We start from the raw sequence: 19,529 nt of genomic DNA on the forward strand, positions 1-19,529 counted from the left end.
TGCCTCTCTCTGCACAGGCATGTAGTGTGTGTGTGCACAGTGTGTATACACGTGAGAGGCACACGCGGTTCTCTGCATCCTCACCAGGGCCTGGTGGGGCTGGACACACGTCAGGAGCTCGGTGGACACAGTTCAGGAAGCAAGAGCCAAACTCACTTAAACCCAGTGACGACTGTCTCCCAAGTGTCACAGAGGATCAGTGATTAGACAACGTACAATGTTCCACTCATTCCTTCTGAACACGTTTATCTCCTAAGATCTCTTCTGCAACGGAGACAGTGTGCCCATGACCACAGAGGAGGCCCTGCGCTGCAGGGCCGGGCACAGTGGGGGGCGTCCAGCACACGCTGGCCTGCGGGTTCCCACCGCCCAGGGGCCCTGCCAGGCGCCGAGAGGCCACCGCCTGCTGCCCCGGAGCAGCTCCTCAGGGCGAGGCCCGCGGCCTGAGCAGTGGGCAGTGTCAGTACCCACCGTCGCCCTCGTTACCACAAGCTGCAGGCAAATGGCCGCAGGGACCCAGAAGCGGCCATGGATGGGCACCGCTGTCCTCAGTCGGCTCCCGGCTCATCTGGTGGAAGCTGGCGGGCAGCCACATCCGGTGGGGCCCCCCACCGCCCCCTCAGGAAGGGCCATGGAGCCGCTCCAGAAGCACAAGCTTGGTCTGCAGGTTCACGTTAAAGGGAGGCAGCCTGCTCAGGTTCACACTCAGCCCGGTGGTGCCCGGGATGCGGGCCAGGACGCGGTGCGTGTCCCGGTAGAGGGCCAGGGGCCCAGGAGCAGCCTCCATGAGCAGGTGTGTGTAGGCCAGCATGCGCTCCGAGCCTGGCTGCAGGTCCTCTGTCTTCTCATACCTGCGGAGGAGAGCACGCCGTACCCTGCGGGCCCATGCTGGCCCCTGGCACCCAGCGCCCCCGGGAGCCCGCGCCAAAGGGAGGCCATACCTCCAGGCGCTGTTGACCTCCAGGAAGCGGGACACGCCTGTCTGGGCAGCGGCCACGTCGATGTGCAGAAAGACACCTGTGGAGAGCAGGCCGGCCCCGTCAGCGCTGCGGGCCTGCGCCTCTGGCGAGGCCGCCCGGGCCCGGGGCGCGCACCCACCTGTGCGGGCGGGCACCAGCTGGTGCAGCCTCTGCATCGCCACGCCGCCGGGGTAGTTGAAATGCGACACGTACAGGCCCATGGCCGAGTACACGGCGTTCAGCACGAGGTGCCCCATCACCAGGACAGATCCCACTCTGTGCAGCCAGGACTTCCTGGAACCGTTCAGCCTAGAAGGGAGCAGAGGGCTGGGAACCGCCGTGAGGAGCACACCGCCCGCTGCCGCGTCTCCACGCGAGCCGTCACCACACAGCGGACATGACGGACTCGGAAACCCCACCGGGCGCCAAGGTCAAACCCGCATTAGCCCCTCAAGCATCCCAAGTCATCCCTTGGGGCAGAGCCTGGCCTCAGGCACGTCTCAAGCTGCCTGATGCCCGGTGCCGGGGCAGAGCAAGGACAGGCGCCCGCTGCCTCTACGGGCTGGTCACTGGCCCTGCAGACTTGGGCTGGACCCTGCACCAGACCCCGGGCAGGCGCCCAGTTAAGCCTGTCTGTCACCCTGGACGCCCTCCCCTTCGTGACCCAGTTCACGGCCCTGAGTGAGCCCACGAGGTGGCCAGGCGGCACTCACACGCGGGCACAGCCCCTGGCGGCCACGACGTTGAGCAGGGGGAGGGCGTAGATGATGAAGCGCAGCTCCTTGTGTGGCAGCAGCGAGTACAAGGCCACGAAGCCCAGCGTGGGCAGCAGCAGCGCCAGAGCCCGCCTGTCCGCCGCCCCCAGCGGCACGAAGAGCAGGCTGCAGCCCAGGCCACGCGGCAGCGCCGAGTAGAAGTACCAGAGCAGCGGCGAGGTCTGGGCGGGGGTCAAGGAGGCTGAAGGCACCCCGGCGGCCGCACGCCCACCCCCACCAGCCTGGCGGCACCCCCGCCCGCGGCACCCAGGAACCCCACAGCTGGGGCCACGGCGTGACCCCACACACAGGGACGGTGACCCCTCCCACGAGCTGCCACAGCTGCAGACGGCAAGCGGGACTGCCCAGAACTGTCCCTCCATCTTTCACTGTGAAAACTGCCTGTCCCAGGGTGGGGGCACATGGGGGATCCACAGCATTCTCTTTGGGGATGTCTTTTAAAGAACCCAGAGTAAAGCGTTACATCAGATGATCGCAAGGACAGAGGAGACACTGGGGCTAAGTCAGGGCACGGGTTCAGGACCAGGGAGGCCCGCTCTGCAGGGAAGGAAGCGCTGGTGCTGGCGCTGCAGCAGCTCCCGTGTGCCCTGCGGGGCAGGTGCAGGGACAGCAGCTCCTCGCTCCGCCCCCACAGAAGGATACGCCCCAGTTGGAACTCTTGTTCAGGACGGTGTTGTACCAGAGCACTTTCCCTTCTGGCCACACGAGGTAGCGCCAAAAATAGGAGTCCACAGCCACCGTCAGCCCTGAGAAAGGAAGAGCAGCTCAGGTGAGCGCAGGCCGCCCAGGAAGCTGTCCCAGGTGAACGTCCCCGAGATGCAGCCCCGTCAACACAGAGGCCAGGAGCCACAGCAGCGTCCCACGAAGGACCTCCCCCAAACCAGCCTCCGCACACAAGTGCCCCGTGTCCCCCTGGCCTGGCCGAGGCACAGGAAGAGGGGGCCTCTGACAGGGGTCCTGTGGAGGGGGTCTCGTGGGGGACACTCGGCAGCAGACCCAGAAGAGCTACACTGGGACCCTTAACACCATGGAAGGTGCAGGCGATTCTACTTAAGGAGAAACAGAGATGAGCAAGCCCCGGACAAAGAGGGCGCGGGCCCCCCTCAGCCCAGCCCCCGCGACCACTCACCCAAGCAGAGGATCCCGGCCGGCATGGCACAGCGCAGGGCCTGGGTCAGCGAGAGCTCCCGCTGGCACAGCGGCAGCAGCAGCGCCAGGCCCAGGAGCAGGCTCAGCTCGGCCCTGAAGACCAGGATGACGAAGGCCGAGAGCCAGATGAAGCGCGCCCACCTCTGCTGCAGCCAGGCCGCCAGGGCCAGCAGCACTGCGAGAGGGCGGGCACGGGCGTCACCCTCTGCTCGAAGGGCGCGGGAGCCCCGAGACTGCCCGCCCCGCCCCTCTGGGGTCCCTGCCCCCTCCCGGCCCCGTGGACCAGCGGGGGGAGCCCTCGCCCCGCCTCCCCCACCCGAGGCCGAGCCAGGGCCCCGCATGGGACAAAGCTCGCTCCATTCCTGGCCTCCCTGTCCCGCGTTTCTGAGACACCTGGTGGGCAGCAGCTTTCGACAGACACTAGGATGGACCCCCTCCCCGCCAGCCGGGGGGACCCGGGCAGGATAGGCTGGCAGCAACATACCCACGGGCAGGGCCAACACGTTGGGGAGCGTCCGTGTGCAGTAGAACATCAGGTGGAACTGCGAGGCCGTCACCCAGCAGAACAGGGCGGCCACCGTGGCCCCAAACCGCCGCCTCACTTCTCTCTGTAGCGCCCAGAGCCCAAGGATCACGCCGAGTCCCAGGACGGCCCTGGCTGGAGAGAGGGTGCATGTGCCCGGGGGACCCGTACTAAAGACGGGCCGCCGTACACAGCACGATGGTACTCAGCCGCAGAGAAGAAACCCTGCTGTGTGCGGCAACGCATGGACCTAGAGGTCATCGTACGCGAGGTCAGATGCAGAGGAGGAGGAGAAGGGCGAGGGCCACGTGGTGTCACCTGTGTGTGGCATCTAACATGTGACACGAACGCAGCTACACACAAAACAGACGCACACACACGAGGCAACAGACTGCTGGCTACCAAACAGGACACGTGGAGGGACAGGTCAGGAGTCTGCGATCAGCAGACACACGCGGCTGCATATCACAGACATCAACAAAGACGCGCTGCACAGCACAGGGAACCACGATCAACATCACGTAACAAACAATGATGGGACGCATGTGAAAGAGAGATATATATATACATATATAAAACTGAACTACTTTACAGGACATCTGATGTGAACACAGTACTGCAAATCAGTTCTACTTCAATAAAAAAAACTGACATGCAAAATACATGAAACTAAACACACTCCATTTAAAGCCACGGCTGTTTTTACTGAAACTCGTTAGGTGAGTTTGTTCATTTTCTGTTTCACTTGCTAGTACCTGAACTCTTCTGAGCGTGGTGACCACCTTTGAGTCCTGTGACACTTTCTATTTAACAGTAAACACTTCTGAAACTCTAGATGGGCTGGCCATGGGAAGGAGATAGCCTGGAGCTGCCCTGTGCCTGGTGGTCCTGGGCAGGGCTGGGACACTCGGAGGCTGGGCTAGGCTGGGTAGACACGCGCGGGCGACGGCCAGCACCCGAGGCCCTGTCAACCGGACGACACCTCCAGGGTTACACTGAAGCTCAGACATGGCCCCAGCCCCCGGTCCGAGATTGCCTGGACCCCGTGTGAGCGGACGGCCAACCTCCGCTTCCTCGTCCGCCCTTTCCCGAGGCACGGCCGCCTGGTCCCGGGAGCTCTCTGACCATGCACACCGACCAGCGTGAGCCGTGCTGCGGCTACTCAGGGACGGGGCCCGGCCCCCACCGTCACGTGAGCACCGCCTTAGGAGGCGGGCACTGCCCCCACTGAACCGCCTGCCGAGTGGCCAAGACGGCCAGGATTCCAAGAGGTGGCCACTCCTGCACGAGGGCCCCTTGACTGGGTGACCGAGGCTGTCTGACGCCACCGCCTCCCTTCACCCAGTCCCCCCTGGAGGAGCCCTTACCTACGAGCTGAGAGTAGAACTTGGACGTCTCCAACAGCGAAAGCACATAGACCGCAGGGCTGGAGAGCGCAGCAATCAGCAGCGGCCCGAGGAACGTCCTGGGGACCACACCGGGGAACTCGAGGTGGTCAAACTGCAAGGAGAGGGTGGGTCAGCGGGGCCCAGGCCGGGTCCCCGCGCCACACAGGCGAGCTCACCTTCTCCACGTCCAGCTGGTGGTACAGCAGGTCATGCACGGCCTGCAGGTTGAAGCTCTCCTCCACCTTGGTGTAGGGGCAGGCGCCCAGGTGGACGGCAGCCACCACCACCAGCAGCCCCAGGAGCTGGCGCTGCCCGCCCAGGCCCGACGGCCTCCTCCCAGCCATTCTGCACGTCCACCTCACGGACCTTCATCCACCGTCAGCACCGCAGCTCTTGAGTGTTTTCAAAGGATGGAGACACAGGTTCCCAAGCTTCAAAACTCTGCTGGAATCAACACCTGAGAGATGGGTGTGAGGGGTAACAGGACCCCTCTGAAGTGCCGCAGCTTCTGTAACCTGGAAACACATCAACACAAGACACTGAAAGAACAATCATGCTTAAGAAACTCTCACGTTTCAACCAGTCATCTTCCTCTTTAAGCTGTCTGCGAATGCTCTTCCAGGAAGAGGGACCCGAGTTGCAGAGCCCGAGCTGAGTGCACGGTGCAGCTGGGCCCCGGGTCAGTCCGGCCTGGACACAGCAGAACACTCCTGCACTTGAGAAGCTAGGATCTGGCTGGAGAGTCAGGAACACGCCAGGCTCAGCCCCCAGGGCAGTAGCCGGGGTAGACAGGCTGGGGCTGTGAAGCAGGAAGGTGGGGCGCACCCGGACGCACCACAGCAGCAGCCATGAGATGGGGCGGGGGTGCCAGCGCAGACCTGTGCCCCCAGGACAGAGTGATGGGGCGTGGACACTGTGTTCTGAACTTCGCCCAGGAGCCTCTCTGAGCCCCGGGAGGCACCACCCTGGTCCTGAGCACAAACCGGTGGACGGCAGAAAGCTAGCGTGCTCTTGGGGGGAGGAAGGCACAGACAGATGCCTGCACCGCATCACCACCCACCCACCAGCAGGACTCTGGGGGTACCCCGTGGAACGAAGATTCTGAGAAGACCGCAGAGCATCCGGGCAGCTCCTACTCGTGGAAGACCTACATCTTTCAACTCGGCAAGGGAGGGAAGACAGCAAATTCTTCCTGTTTGTGGCTTGTCTTAAAACAGGTTTGCTTTTCTTTGATCAAAACCAGAAGGGCAAGAAGCGAAAGAAGAGAACCACAGTGCTGTTTGTTAAAACTGCTTTTTGGTTAGAGGAAGATGTATAAAGTCTGTGCTCTCCTAAGTCAGCAAGTGGGGAATCCACAACTGAATAAAATCTGGAGGAAGAGGAATTCTGTTCGATATGGTGGTGGTGGTGAGGTGGGGAAGTAAGGGAGTCAAGAGGGCTTTAATAATTCAGAATTACCAAATAACGCAGTTCCGAGAGAAGTAACAGAACTTGGTTCCCTTACCAAACTGTAAGGGCGGGATTTTCCTGTTTTCCCACCACTGTAACCTCAGCAAGGAGGGCTCTGTTCATCACGACTCACAGATGCATCGGCACCTGGTGCCCAGAAGGTGCTCAACAAACTACTTGAAAAACAAATTCGTAAAAGTTCCTAAGTGTGGATGTCATCAGCTTACATTTTTGTTCAGTTCAATTACTCAGTCGTGTCCAACTCTTTACCACCTCATAGACTGCAGCACACCAGGCTTCCCCATCCATCACCAACTTCCAGAGCTTACTCAAACTCACATTCATCAAATCAGTGAGACCATCCAACCATCTCATCCTCTGTCATTCCCTTCTCCTCCCATCTTCAATCTTTCCCAGCATCAGTCTTTTCCAATGAGTCAGTTCTTTGCATCAGGTGGCCAAAGTATTGGAGTTTCAGCTTCAGCATGAGTTCTTCCAATGAACACCCAGGACTGATTTCCTTTAGGATGGACTGGTTGAATCTCCTTGCAGTCCAAGGGACTCTCAAGAGGCTTCTCCAACACCACAGTTCAAAAGCATCAATTCTTCGGCACTCAGCTTTCTTTATAGTCCAACTCTCACATCCATACATGACTACTGGAAAAACCATAGCTTTGACTAGCTGGACCTTTGTCGGCAAAGTAATGTCTCTGCTTTTTAATATGGTGTCTAGGTTGGTCATAGCTTTTCTTCCAAGGAGAATTTCATGGTTGCAGTCACCATCTGCAGTGATTTTGGAGCCCAAGAAAATAAAGTCTGTCACTGTTTCCACTGTTTCCCCATCTATCTGCCATGAAGTGATGGGGCGGATGCCATGATCTTAGTTTTCTAAATGTTGAGCTTTAAGCCAACTTTTTCACTCTCCTCTTTCACTTTCATCAAGAGGCTCTTTAGTTCTTCTTCACTTTCTGCCATAAGGGTGGTGTCATCTGCATATCTGAGGTTATTGATATTTCTCCCGGCAATCTTGATTCCAGCTTGGGCTTCCTCCAGCCCAGCGTTTCTCATGATGTACTCTGTGTATAAGTTAAATAAGCAGGGTGACAATATACAGCCTTGATGTACTCCTTTCCCTATTTGGAACCAGTCTATTGTTCCATGTCCAGTTCTACCTGTTGCTTCTTGACCTGCATACAGATTTCTCAGGAGGCAGGTCAGGTGGTCTGGTATTCCCATCTCTTGAAGAATTTTCCAGTTTGTGGTGATCCACACAGTCAAAGGTTTTGGCGTAGTCAATAAAGCAGATGTTTTTGTGGAACTCTTGCTTTTTCTATGATCCAACACCCAGTTGTGGATGTCACTGGTGATGGAAGTAAAGTCCGATGCTGTAAAGAACCATATTGCACAGGAACCTGGAATGTCAGGTCCATGAATCAAGGTAAATTGAAAGTGGTCAAACAGGAGATGGCAAGAGTGAACGTCGACATGTTAGGAATCAGTGAACTAAAATGGACTGGAAATAGGTGGATTTAACTCAGATGACCATTATATCTACTACTGTGGGCAAGAATCTCTTCAAAGAAATGGAGTAACCCTCATAGTCAACAAAAGAGTTTGAAATGCAGTACTTGGGTGCAATCTCAAAAATGACAGAATGATCTCTGTTCGTTTCCAAGGCAAACATTTTCATTAGACACATTAATGCTTTAATTTCCAATGACCCCGAGCAGAGCACAGAACATTCATATGCTACTCTCTGTTCCTCGGTGAGGTTAAAAAACTGTCAAGAACTAGGAAGCGTATGTAAAGCCGAGTGCTGGGAGCAGCTGCACACATGCTGCTTGGCAGGAACCCGACCGGGGCTCACAGCCATTCCAGGCTCATCCCTGCTGACCCCACTCCACGTCCTTACCCGCAGCACGCTCCCCTGCGGGAAAACCTAGACTCTGACATCTCAGGGGGGTTCCCTGGTCGCTCAGACGGTAGAGAATCCTCCTGCAATACAGGAGACCTGGGTTCGATGCCTGCGTTGGGAAGATCCCTAGAGAAGGAAATGGCAATCCACTCCAGTTTTCTTACCTGGAGAATCCCATGGACAGAGGAGCCTGGTGGGCTACAGTCCATGGGTTCACAGGAGCTGTGGGGTGAAAGCTACATGCCAAACCCCGCTCCAGGCCTAGGGGCTTCCCCCCCAGATGAGGGTGCTCTCTGCTGATGGCCGGGGGCAAAGCTGCTTATTCTGGAAGGCACCGGCAGCAGCGTGCAGCCCACCGGGGACCAGGAGGGAGATACAGGGCATAAGCAAGGACACACACCACAGCAACCCCCACCGGCCCCAGACCGCGAGCAGGTGCGCCTGCACAGGTCCACACCTGCCTGCATCTGTTCGGACTGTTACTCTGAGAGGTTAAAACAGGCCACGACTCAACAAACGGTCGTTTCCAACGGCGGCCCCTCAGATTAGGAAGCGACCTGCAGAGGCCCTCCTGCCCCCGTCTATTCCTAGGTCTCCACTAAAACCGGTCAAGTCAGATGTTCACGTTACTCATCCACGGCTGGAAACACAGGAACTGGCGGAGATCAGGTCAGAGGAAACCGTCTTTTGTACTTCTTCCTGTGGCAGTTCTGTCCTGCAGAGACCAGGTAATGCCTATGTTCCTTCCCCTAACTTAAACCACGGGTTCCGGCGCCAACGGCCTCGGGCACGGGGGCGGGGATGCAGACTCCTGGGTCCCCAAACTCTCGTCAGGCCCCGGGCGGAAGCCCGGCCCCAGGTGAGGAGCCTGGCGGTCGTCCCGCGTGCACGCGCACGGTGAGGCCCAAGAAGCCCCGCGACGCCGCCAGCCCGAGGTCCCCTCAGCCCGCCCCGAGAGACCCAGCCGCGCTCGCTGACCTCGCCAGCCCACCGCGCGGTCCCTCGAAGCGCTCGCGCCTGCGCTGCCTGCGGCCGGAAGTCGGGTGGCGGAAACCAAGAGCTTCCGCGACTTCCTTGCCCGAACCTAACATGGCCGCTGAGGCCCGGCTGCTGTCGCGGACGCCCTCGCTGCCCGGAGTAAAAATGGCCGCGCCGGGCGGTGCGCGGGAGAGGCGGACGCAAGGGGCGGGCCCGGGCCTCCACGCCCCCCTCTCCCGGCCTCCCGGCGGGACGCTGACCCGGGCCCTTCCTATTGGTAGCCGCTCGTGGCGAGCCCGGATTGGGCCGCACGGGGGCGGGGCGGGCCTAGAAGGCCAATCGCCGCGCGAGGGCTGGCGTGGGGCGGGGCTCCAGCCGGCTCCGCCGAGTATCCCCGGGAACGGCCGGCGCTTCGGAGCCGGTGGGCGGCCGGAGGCCGGAGTGCTCGGCAGGTTCCCGCTGGACTTCGGCCCGTGTCCGCGCGGCCGCGACCCCGCGGCGCCTCGGCCCGCCATGCGCCCGCCGGTCCCGGCCGTGCTGGGGCTGCTGCTGCTGCTGCTGCCCCCCGGCGAGGCCACCAAGAAGCCGACGCCCTGCAAGCGCTGCCGGGAGCTGGTGGACAAGTTCAACCAGGTGGGCCGGGCACCCCGCGGGGACGGGGCCGGGGCCGGGGGGCCGGGGTCGCCCCGCCGTGGCCCAGAATTACCCCACTGTGGGCCTGCGATCACCCCACCATGGACTGGGTCATCCCTCATGAACTGGGTCTCCCACAAGGACTGTGTCACCGCACATGGACTGGGTCATCCCTCATGGCCTGTGTCACCCTACCATGGCCTGTGGTCATCCCACCATGGACTGGGTCACCCCACCGTGTCCTGGGTCACCCCATCTTGGACTGGGTCACCCCATCATGGACTGGGTCACCCCATCATGGACTGGGTCACCCCCGTGGACTGTGTCACCCCACATGGACTGGGTGATCCCCATGGACTGGGTCACCCCACGTGGACTGTGTCACCCCCATGGACTGGGTCACCCTACCGTGTTCTGGGTCACCCCATCTTGGACTGGGTCACCCCATCATGGACTGGGTGACCCCCATGGACTGGGTCACCCCCCATGGACTGGGTCTCCCCCATGGAATGGGTCACCCCATCATGGACTGTGTCACCCCACATGGACTGTGTCACCCCCATGGACTGTGTCACCCCCATGGACTGGGTCACCCCCCCATGGACTGGGTCTCCCCCATGGACTGGGTCACCCCACATGGACTGTGGTCACCCCACCATGCCCTGGGTCACCCCCCCATGGACTGGGTCTCCCCCATGGACTGGGTCACCCCTAATGGACTGTGGTCACCCCACCATGCCCTGGGTCACTCCCCCATGGACTGGGTCTCCCCCATGGACTAGGTCACCCCGCATGGACTGTGGTCACCCCACCATGCACTGGGTCACCCCCCCATGGACTGAGTCTCCCCCATGGGCTGGGTCACCCCACATGGACTGTGGTCACCCCACCATACCCTGGGTCACCCCCCCATGGACTGGGTCACCCCACCACAGCCTGGCTCACCCCTCAGTGGACAGGTATGAGGCAGCAGTGCTGACCCTGTGTGGCCCGCTCCCCACAGGGAATGGCGGACACGGCAAAGAAGAACTTTGGTGGTGGGAACACGGCTTGGGAGGAGAAGACGCTGTCCAAGTATGAATCCAGGTGGGCACTCTGCTCTTACCAGCCCCGCGCCCGCCTTTAGGGCCTGACGTGTCCTTGGGAGCGTCTGCAGACACAGTGGGTCCCTTGGGCACAGTCAGCTGCCCTTGCCTGGGGCCAGCGTGTGGGCCTCTGACTGGCCCCTGGCTGTCCTCTCGCCCTCCAAGGGGCAGACACAGGGGTCTTTTCAAAACACAGGTGGGGCCGCCCCCAACCAGAGCTCCAGCCCATTGCCGGGCTTCCCCAGGTGGACCCCACACTTGATGTCCTCCCTGAGGATGAACAAGCCTCCCTGACCTCCACACCCTCTGCGTTTAGCTCTCTGCCTGCCACTGATGCCCCCCAGGCCCCAGCTGGGTGTTTGTTGCGGGTCTTTTTTCACTGAACACCAGCGTGGCTGTGGCGCGGCAGCAGGGGGCCTCCAGTCATCCCTGGAGCGTGGACGCTGACCCCTGAGGTGCCGCGCACCTCCGCCTCACCGTGCTGCGGGCCTTGTGTTTCAGCGAGGTCCGCCTCCTGGAGATCATGGAGGGCCTGTGTGAGGCCAGCGACTTCGAGTGCAACCAGCTGGTGGAGGAGCAGGAGGAGCTCCTGGAGGCCTGGTGGCTGCAGCTGTGAGTGCTCGGGGCACAGCGCCCGCTACGCCCGGGGTTCAAAAGGCGCTGAGGACAGTAGGGTTTCCACACACCTGTTTTCTTCCTCACCCACATTCCCGTCCTGTTCCACCAAAGTGCAACGATCCTGACGAGGGAGTTAGCTGGACGAGCCCGCTGGCCACAGGCCCTCGTTTCCCGGGTCCCACGGTGCTCAGAAGCGCCTTACGCTCAACTGTGGTTTTGTTTTGAGGAAATCCGCCACGTGAGATTCAGTGGACGCTGTTTACATCCTCAGGAAGAAGAAGCATCCTGACTTATTTGAATGGTTTTGTGTGCAGACACTGAAAGCTTGTTGTTCTCCGGGGACTTACGGGCCAGACTGCCTGGGTATGTCTTTCCGTGGGGACTCGCAAGTGTCCGTGTCGTTCTGTCGTGGCTCCGGGGGCGGAAGCTCCCACGGGCCTGGGTGCTGCCCCCTCCCGGCTGCAGGGACCTTCCCCCCTGGCGTCCGGTCCTGGGTGTGCTCCCAGTTCACCCCTGGGTGCGTCGTAACCCGCTGCCTGGGGCTGCCCGCCGAGTGTGAGGAGGCCTGTGGCCAGCAGAGCCCTGTGCTGCCTTCAGGGCTCCACCCAGGCGCCACGGACACGTTCAGGTTGGTCACCTGGGCGGAGGGCCTGATCTTGGCACTCGGACCCCGCCCCAGCCCCCCGCTGTCCTGCCGGCGTGTGGCCGCAGCGGGGTGTGCTCACTGTCCCCTCCTCGGCCCTGTGTCCCCAGTGAGGCCGGGGCCCATGTGTCCTGGAGAAGGGGCAGAGCGGGCCTGGGGTTGCAGCGGGACTCGGAGCTGAGCTGATGGATGGCGGGGGCTCCCCGGGGCCCCCTCTGCTGCCAGACCCCCTCTGAGCCGCTCATGTCCCCAGCGTGCCAGGGCGGGTCCGAGCGGCCCTGCAGCGGGAACGGCCACTGCAGCGGAGACGGCACCCGGGAGGGCGATGGGTCGTGCCAGTGCCACCTGGGCTACCGTGGGCCGCTGTGTGCCGACTGCGTGGACGGCTACTTCCGCTCGCCGAGGAGTGAGACGCACAGCATCTGCTCAGGTACTGGCAGTGCCCGCGGGCCGGTAGCGGGGACCCGACGGCAGAGTGGGGGGGGGGCCGGTCCTGCTTCCTGTCCCTGAACAAGCTGCGAGGGGGGAAGCACGAGGTGATGACCCCCCACCGACAGCCTCCTGGATGGGCACCCTGGCACCGTCAGCTCCACGACAGCCACGCTGGGCCCAGGCGCTGTCACCTCCTGGAGGCTCGCGTGGCCCTGCCGTCCTGGCGGGAGGCTTGGCGCCGGCGGGAGTGGGCTGGTCGTGCCTGCGGTGCTCGGGGCTGGGTCCATCGGAGTGCCTCCGGGGGGCTGGTGGTGTGGCTGAGAACAGGACAGCAGAGGCCATGCCGTGTGACCTCCTGGCTCCCAGGTCCTCCTGAGGAAGGCACGCTGCCTCGGTTACCCTGGTGTTGGGAAGGGCGGCCCCCCCACCGGGGTCTTTGAAGGCGACCTAGCCGTCATCCCGGGCTCCCCCGTGAGTTCCGAGAGGTACCCGTGGGGTCCCACAGATAGAGCCTTCTCAGCTGGGATGGACACGCTGACCCTTCCAGTGGGGGAGGCCCATGCCCCGCTCGTGAGGCTGTGTCAGCCCAGGGCGGCGTCCTCCGACGTGTAAATCCAGGAAGGAGGCCATGGGGGACGCCTGTAAGTGTGTTTCCTCCTGGCTGTCACTGCCTCGGGGGAAGAGCGTGGGCAGTCAGGTCTGGGGGCAGGAGCCGCACCCTCGGCCGCCTGGGTTCCCACCCGAGACCTCCCCGGGCCCGGGAGGACCGCGCATGTTGGCGGGTGGCATGCACACCCAGCCAGGTCTGGGCTCCAGGCTTACGAGCGGCCACTCTGAGTCCTCGTGTGCTAAGAATTTCATCACCACCAGGCGTGGGAATCCCCGCGTGTTCTCTTCTTTCATTAAGCCCAGTGTTGTGAGTTACACGAGTGTATTTCTCTGTTATTGAATCAGTCTCACCTCTTTGGGATTTTTGCTTATTTTCACCCTAACAAATGTCAGTTCCCAAGCTCCAGAACAACCTTTGTGTTGAGTTTGCTCCTGAGACGCTCCTGCCTCTGCCTTCCAGCCTGTGACGAGGCGTGTAAGACGTGCTCAGGCCCCACCAACAGGGACTGCGACCAGTGCGAAGTGGGCTGGGTGCACCAGGACGACGCCTGCATGGGTGAGGCTGGCGGGCGGCCCTCCCCTCTGCGCGCCCCCCCCAACCCTCGGGACCCCCCCGCCCCCCGCGGGCTCTGCTGGTCTAGCCACCCTCAGGACGTGCCATGCTCTGCCCATTCTTGACGTGCAGGGGGAGACTGACATCCCTGGTCATGCTTTAAGGGGTCACAGGTGGAGGCTGGGTTTGCGGGCTGGCGTTCTTGCCTGCGGGCTGGACACTCTGCGTGAACTCTCTGCAGCCTGGACTCCGGGCTGGGAGGGTGGCCGCAGCCTTGCTCTCTGTGGCCTTGGGGGTCCTGTTGGCTCAGGAGGGGAGCCTGACTCAGGCCCAGTCATGTCCCCTTGGGCCCTGCGGGGCTGGCAAGGGGATGCTGCGGGGAGGGTCTGGCCTCTGACTGCGGTGACCGCACAGCCCCGTGCTCTGGAGGCCCCTGACCAGGGCGCCTGGCCTCCTGTCCACCCTGCCACCCGCCCTCAGGCCTCGCTTGGAGCTGCAGCCCTGCCCATAGCATCTCAGGGCCTGGGGGGGGCGTCCTGTACTGCACAGGGCTGCTCCTGGTAGGGGGGGCGGGGGTCCCTGCACTGCCCGGCTGCTCCGGGGCCCAGGTGCCAGCGGGCACAGGGAGGGGTACAAGGCGGGCAGGGCCCAGCCCCGGGTTTGGTTTCAGCCTCACAGCTAATGGCCTCATGCCTCAGGTCCAAGACTGAGTGGGGGGCGTGGTGCCGTCCGGCCCTGAGGAGGGCCTCGTGCTCAGCTGCTGTGCTGCGCCCACTGCACACAGAAGCCCCAGAGGAAGACTGTCTATGCATCCCCACGCGAGGGGCCCTGGGCCGGCGGGGTCGGGTCGGGGCCGCTGTTCAGCTGTGCTGTTGTTTCCAGACGTGGACGAGTGTGCGGCGGAGCCACCGCCCTGCGAGGACACGCAGTACTGCGAGAACACCAACGGCTCCTTCGTGTGCGAGGGTGAGCGCCGCCCGCTGCCCTGGCCCCCCCACCAGTCTGTCCTCCCCCCCGTCCTCCCCCCGGTCTGTCCTCCCATCCTGCCAGCTCCCCAGGCGTTTGTAGTTTGCGTGACCACTGCGCGTGCAGCCCGCTTGAGAAGCTTAAGGTGGGGACACAGGTACTGGCCGTCTCCTGACCGTCGGGAAACTCGGATGAAAGGAGGCAGCAGTGCCCGCTGGCGGGGGGTCCCTGGGGGTCAGCGCAGCCCTGATCTGACGCGGTGCCTGGTCCCCTGTTCGATTTTCCCTCAACAATATCGTGATCGTGTTTGTCAGTCGCGTTTCTCTGCACCGCGTCAGTTAGGAGCCTGCTGATGTCTGTTTTCTTCAGCAGCCCCCATGGCTGAATATTTCAGCCACGCCTGTTCTCCAGTTATAGACTTGGAGGGCCCTTTAGGTAGAGCTTCTCACACTGCTCGTCACTTTCCCTGGATCAGTCTCCGAGTTGGGAGCGTGGATTTTAGGGCCGCCCACCCCAGAGGTGTTGCCCCTTCCTCACCCAACAGTGGCCCGTGTGGCTCATCCCCTGGCCGCATCCTGTCTCCATGCTCCACGGACACGCAGCTCTGTGCTCCATGGACACGCATCGTGCTCCAGAGGCATCACAGGAACACACGCTGTCTGCCGGGGTGGCACGGGGCCACCCCTCGAAGGACGCGGACACCGGCTCTTCCGGCCACAGGGCCTCCACTGCCCTGCGCGTGGCTCCGGCAGGACGAGGCTCTCACGTCACCTTCCTCCCCTCATTGCAGAATGTGACCCCACCTGCGTGGGCTGCACGGGGAAGGGCCCCGCCCAGTGCAGAGAGTGCATCGCCGGCTACGCCAAGGAGAACGGCCAGTGTGAAGGTCAGCGGGTGCGTCTCTGCTCCACGCAGGGGGCCTTCCCGGGGTTCCGGGGAGGCATGAGGCTCCTGTCAGCCCCTCCCTCCTGTCTAACCCCTCCCTCCTGTCTAGCCCCTCCCTCCTGTCTAGCCCCGCCCTCCCCTCTAGCCCCTCCCTCCTCTCAGCCCCTCCTTCCTGTCAGCCCTGCCCTCCTGTCTAACCCCTCCCTCCTGTCTAACCCCTCCCTCCTGTCTTGCCCCGCCCTCCTGTCAGCCCCTCCTTCCTGTCAGCCCCTCCCTCCTGGCTAACCCCTCCCTCCTGTCAGCCCCTCCCTCCTGGCTAGCCCCTCCCTCCTATCTAACCCCTCCCTCCTGTCTAGCCCCTCCCTCCTGTCAGCCCCTCCCTCCTGTCTAGCCCTCCCTCCTATCTAACCCCTCCCTCCTGTCTAGCCCCTCCCTCCTGTCAGCCCCTCCTTCCTGTCAGCCCCTCCCTCCTGTCTAGCCCCTCCCTCCTTTCAGCCCCTCCCTCCTGTCTAGCCCCTCCCTCCTATATGGCCCCTCCCTCCCATCTAGCCCCTCCTTCCTGTCTAACCCCTCCCTCCTGTCTAGCCCCTCCCTCCTGTCAGCCCCTCCCTCCTGTCAGCCCTTCCTTCCTGTCTAGCCCCTCCCTCCTGTCTTCCTGTCTAGCCCCTCCCTCCTGTCTAGCCCCTCCCTCCTGTCAGCCCCTCCCTCCTGCCTAACCCCTCCCTCCTGTCAGCCCCTCCCTCCTGTCTTCCTGTCTAGCCCCTCCCTCCTGTCTAGCCCCTCCCTCCTGTCAGCCCCTCCCTCCTGCCTAACCCCTCCCTCCTGTCTAGCCCCTCCCTCCTGTCTAGCCCCTCCCTCCTGTCAGCCCCTCCCTCCTGTCAGCCCTTCCTTCCTGTCTAGCTCCTCCCTCCTGTCTTCCTGTCTAGCCCCTCCCTCCTGTGTAGCCCCTCCCTCCTGTCAGCCCCTCCCTCCTATCTAGCCCCTCCCTCCTGTCAGCCCCTCCCTCCTGTCTAACCCCTCTCTCCTGTCCAGCCCCTCCCTCCTGTCTAGCCCCTCCTTCCTGTCTAGCCCCTCCCTCCTGTTAGCCCCTCCCTCCTGTATAGCCCCTCCCTCCTGTCCAACCCCTCCCTCCTGTCGAACCCCTCCCTCCTGTCCAGCCCCTCCCTCCTGTCTAACCCCTCCCTCCTGTCTAGCCCCTCCTTCCTGTCTAGCCCCTCCCTCCTGTCAGCTCCTCCCTCCTGTCTAGCCCCTCCCTCCTGTCAGCCCCTCCCTCCTGTCTAGCCCCTCCCTCCTGTCTCTCATGCACGTCCCGTCTCCGCCTCTGGGCGCGAGTGAACCACCCCGCAGCCCCCCGGCCCCTGACAGGCCTGTTTGCCCAGTGAGGTCACCCGTGCAATGGAGTGTTTCTATTTAGACATCGATGAGTGCTCGCTGGCGGAGAAGCCCTGCCTGAGGGACAACGAGAACTGCTACAACACACCCGGGAGCTTCGTCTGCGTGTGCCCCGACGGCTTCGAGGAGGCGGAGGACACCTGCGTGCAGACAGGGCCGGCGGGGGCTGGTGAGTGACGCCTCGGCCACCTCTGCTCGTGCGCCCGGGCCCGAGGCAGGAAGTGCACGCACGTGGCCCTGGGCTGGAGGGGGCTCCCGCAGCGTGGGGGGGCCCCACAGAGACGAGCACACGGAGGGCAGCGGGGGCAGCGCCCTGACAGCGCCACAGCCCCGCGGCTTCGACCCCAGAGCCCTGCAGGCGGGACGTCTGAGGTCGAGTGTCGGGGGCTGCCTCCCCCGAAGCCCGTCGGGAGCATCCTTCCCGCCTCTCCCAGCTCTGGGGGTCACTCCTGGCGTTCCTGGGCGGGCAGCCGCGTCCCTCCAGCCTCTGCCTCTGTGGTCCCGTGGCCTTGTCCCTCGAGTCTGCATCCACACTTCCCTCTGCTTGTGGGGACGCCACTCAGGCTCAGGGCCCGCCCCAGAGACCTCGATCGCCTGCAGGGACCCTATTTCCAAGCAAGGTCACGTCCACAGGTGCCTTGTGGGGGGTGTGGTTCTTCCACGATGGTCCCACACGTGTCCTGGGGGATGTGGGACATCCTGTGGGACGGTGGCTGGGCCTCCAGGAGGCGTGTGCCTGGCTGAGGCCCCGTCAGGAGTCGGGAGCCTGGCAGGAGCGGGGGGCCCAGCGGGCAGCAGGAAACAGGACCCAGAGGGGCTGCGGCTGCCCCACTCAGCCCCGCGCGCCAGGGCTCACGACGCGGGCTCTCATCTCGTCTGGGCTGACCGCAGCTGCCTCGCCAGCTCCGTCTCTGGGGAGACACCCCAGCTGGCCGGGACCCCGCGGCTGCGGGCAGGCCATCCACTCGCCACCACGGCTCCAGCGGGGCCTCTTGTGCCAGGATTTTGCCCAATGACCTCTCTGTTTTCCAACAGCAGTCACAGAGGCAAGCCCGACGCAGCCCCCCTCCCGGGAAGATTTATGATGAGCGCGGCATTGGCCACACCGCCCCTAACTTATTCAGACTGTCGTCCCGACGGGCCTGGTGCCGGCCGCTGGCTCCAGGGGGCTCCTTCCCGGAAGAGCCAGTGCTCACTGGACCCTTCAAAAGCTGTGTTTCTTGGCTGTTCCTAAACAGATTTGTATATTTTGATACCGTTCTTTATAATAAAACTGGCCACTGAAGGTAATTACACAGAGAACAGGTGTGGGTTTGTCTCGTTAAAAACATCTGGACGCTTTCGAATGCAGTTTGCCAGGTCCTGGAGCCCCGGGCCTGCAGGGTCCCCCAGGGGTTCCCGTTGCCCACCCCCCAAAGGCTTGCAAGCACCGGCAGAACGTTGATCAGGGGGTTCGGGGCCCCCCGTGGGCCCCTAGAGTGAGTGTTGTCAGGGACCCTGGGGGAAGAAGTCAGAGGAGAACCCCCAGGGCGGGGTCCTCACGTAGGGAGGAGGCGCCATGCATCCCCAGGCTAGCCCGTGCTCCGCAGTCCGCGCAGCAGTGAGACCACGGCCGCCCTCGGTGCCCCCGCCCCCGGCCTCACCCCCGCCTGTGTCACCCTCTCCCGCGGACCTGGCCCCTAGGACGGTCCCCATGCCCCTGGGCTCTGAGCCTCAGCTGGGCACTTGCCTGGGCGCTGTGGTGGGGCACCTCGCTGAGGGGGCGGGCACAGCACCAAGGCCGCAGACCTGGCCGGACCCTGCAGCTGGCTCCACCCGGCTCCCCCAGCTCCTGTGGGGCGGACTCCAGTCCCAGTCCCAGACCAGGTTCCCCAAGTTCCTGGGGTGAGTAGGAGTCCAGTAGGCTGGGCAAGGCCAGCGCCAGACCCACAGGGAGGGCCACACCGGGAGCCAGACAGTCCTCGGAGACGGACACGTGATGCAGGCCGAGGGGCTGAGTAGGAAAGTGGGGTGACGGCCGCACGTGCCCAGGGCGGAGATGAGGGGGTGGAGCCTGCGTTGTGGGGTTCCAGGAGGTCCCCACGGGGGGCGGGCCAAGCCGGAGAGCTGGGCCGCGGCCTGGTCGCTGGGAGAGGTGCTGGCGGTGGAGGGGGAGGATCCAGCCTGGGGCACTGCCCGGAGGAGGCGCCCCGAAGGCTCCCTGAAGGGAGAGAAGCCTCCCCGCCAGCTCTGGGCCGGCAGGTCCATAGGGTGGACACTCCCTGCCCAGCGCGGTGCCCAGGCCTGGGTGCCAAAGCCTCCCCCTGGGGCTGCATGACCCGAGTGGGGAGCCACCCTGCATCCAGCTGGAGCCCAACGGTCCCTGTCCTCACTGGGGGACGGCGCTCACAGCCCTGGTGCCCAACTCCCCACCCACAGCGGGTCACCTGGGTGGCTGCCTTGCCCCTTCCCCCAACAGGGGGCATCAGCAGGAGTCCTGAGGGGACCGGTCACCCAGCAGTGGGGGGGGGTGGGCCCTAGCTGGGAGCCCCCACAGCTTTGGACTCAAAAGCTGCACCCCGGCCTGAGCCCCGCAG

At 63.2% G+C, this 19,529-nt stretch overlaps 2 protein-coding genes across 17 annotated transcripts; one reads left to right on the plus strand and one right to left on the minus strand.

Annotated features, from left to right (window-relative positions):
• Positions 1-229: 229 nt before the first annotated feature.
• ALG12 (ALG12 alpha-1,6-mannosyltransferase) lies at positions 230-9,652 on the minus strand. 16 transcript variants are annotated; one of them, XM_081590875.1, is made up of 13 exons: positions 9,138-9,178; positions 8,617-8,874; positions 8,324-8,381; positions 8,157-8,239; positions 5,162-5,310; positions 4,775-4,907; positions 3,369-3,542; positions 2,865-3,059; positions 2,378-2,481; positions 1,673-1,896; positions 1,099-1,268; positions 942-1,017; positions 230-851 (listed from the first exon to the last, which is right to left on the minus strand). In XM_081590875.1, the coding sequence occupies exons 5-13, from the start codon at positions 5,165-5,167 to the stop codon at positions 620-622; spliced, it is 1,314 nt and encodes a 437-aa protein (XP_081447001.1). In that variant the 5' UTR covers positions 5,168-5,310; positions 8,157-8,239; positions 8,324-8,381; positions 8,617-8,874; positions 9,138-9,178; the 3' UTR covers positions 230-619. The 16 variants fall into 16 exon arrangements, with proteins under 16 accessions (XP_081447001.1, XP_081446993.1, XP_081447002.1 ...); XM_081590867.1 differs by having other exon boundaries at positions 4,972-5,310; XM_081590876.1 differs by lacking the exon at positions 8,324-8,381.
• CRELD2 (CRELD disulfide isomerase 2) lies at positions 9,515-18,250 on the plus strand. Its single transcript, XM_081590865.1, has 10 exons — positions 9,515-9,770; positions 10,774-10,856; positions 11,357-11,467; positions 11,745-11,836; positions 12,370-12,546; positions 13,618-13,713; positions 14,593-14,676; positions 15,467-15,562; positions 16,976-17,122; positions 17,989-18,250. The coding sequence occupies exons 1-10, from the start codon at positions 9,651-9,653 to the stop codon at positions 18,036-18,038; spliced, it is 1,056 nt and encodes a 351-aa protein (XP_081446991.1). The 5' UTR covers positions 9,515-9,650; the 3' UTR covers positions 18,039-18,250.
• Positions 18,251-19,529: the final 1,279 nt, after the last annotated feature.

The sequence above is a fragment of the Giraffa tippelskirchi genome, chromosome 4, assembly GCF_054371585.1.
Source record: "Giraffa tippelskirchi isolate mGirTip1 chromosome 4, T2T-mGirTip1v1.2.pri, whole genome shotgun sequence".
Classification (NCBI taxonomy): Eukaryota; Metazoa; Chordata; class Mammalia; order Artiodactyla; family Giraffidae; genus Giraffa; species Giraffa tippelskirchi.

What these genes read in the sequence shown, in the direction of transcription:
- ALG12 (XM_081590866.1), bottom strand. Translation starts at nt 5,139, where the DNA reads ATGGCTGGGAGGAGGCCGTCGGGCCTGGGCGGGCAGCGCCAGCTCCTG. An exon ending in GCCAGGGGCTGTGCCCGCGT is followed by an intron (nt 1,269 to 1,672) that starts GTGAGTGCCGCC and finishes GCTCCCTTCTAG; the next exon opens with GCTGAACGGTTCCAGGAAGT. An exon ending in GCTGGTGCCCGCCCGCACAG is followed by an intron (nt 1,018 to 1,098) that starts GTGGGTGCGCGC and finishes TGCTCTCCACAG; the next exon opens with GTGTCTTTCTGCACATCGAC.
- CRELD2 (XM_081590865.1), top strand. Translation starts at nt 9,651, where the DNA reads ATGCGCCCGCCGGTCCCGGCCGTGCTGGGGCTGCTGCTGCTGCTGCTG. An exon ending in TGGTGGACAAGTTCAACCAG is followed by an intron (nt 9,771 to 10,773) that starts GTGGGCCGGGCA and finishes CGCTCCCCACAG; the next exon opens with GGAATGGCGGACACGGCAAA. An exon ending in GGAGAACGGCCAGTGTGAAG is followed by an intron (nt 15,563 to 16,975) that starts GTCAGCGGGTGC and finishes GTTTCTATTTAG; the next exon opens with ACATCGATGAGTGCTCGCTG.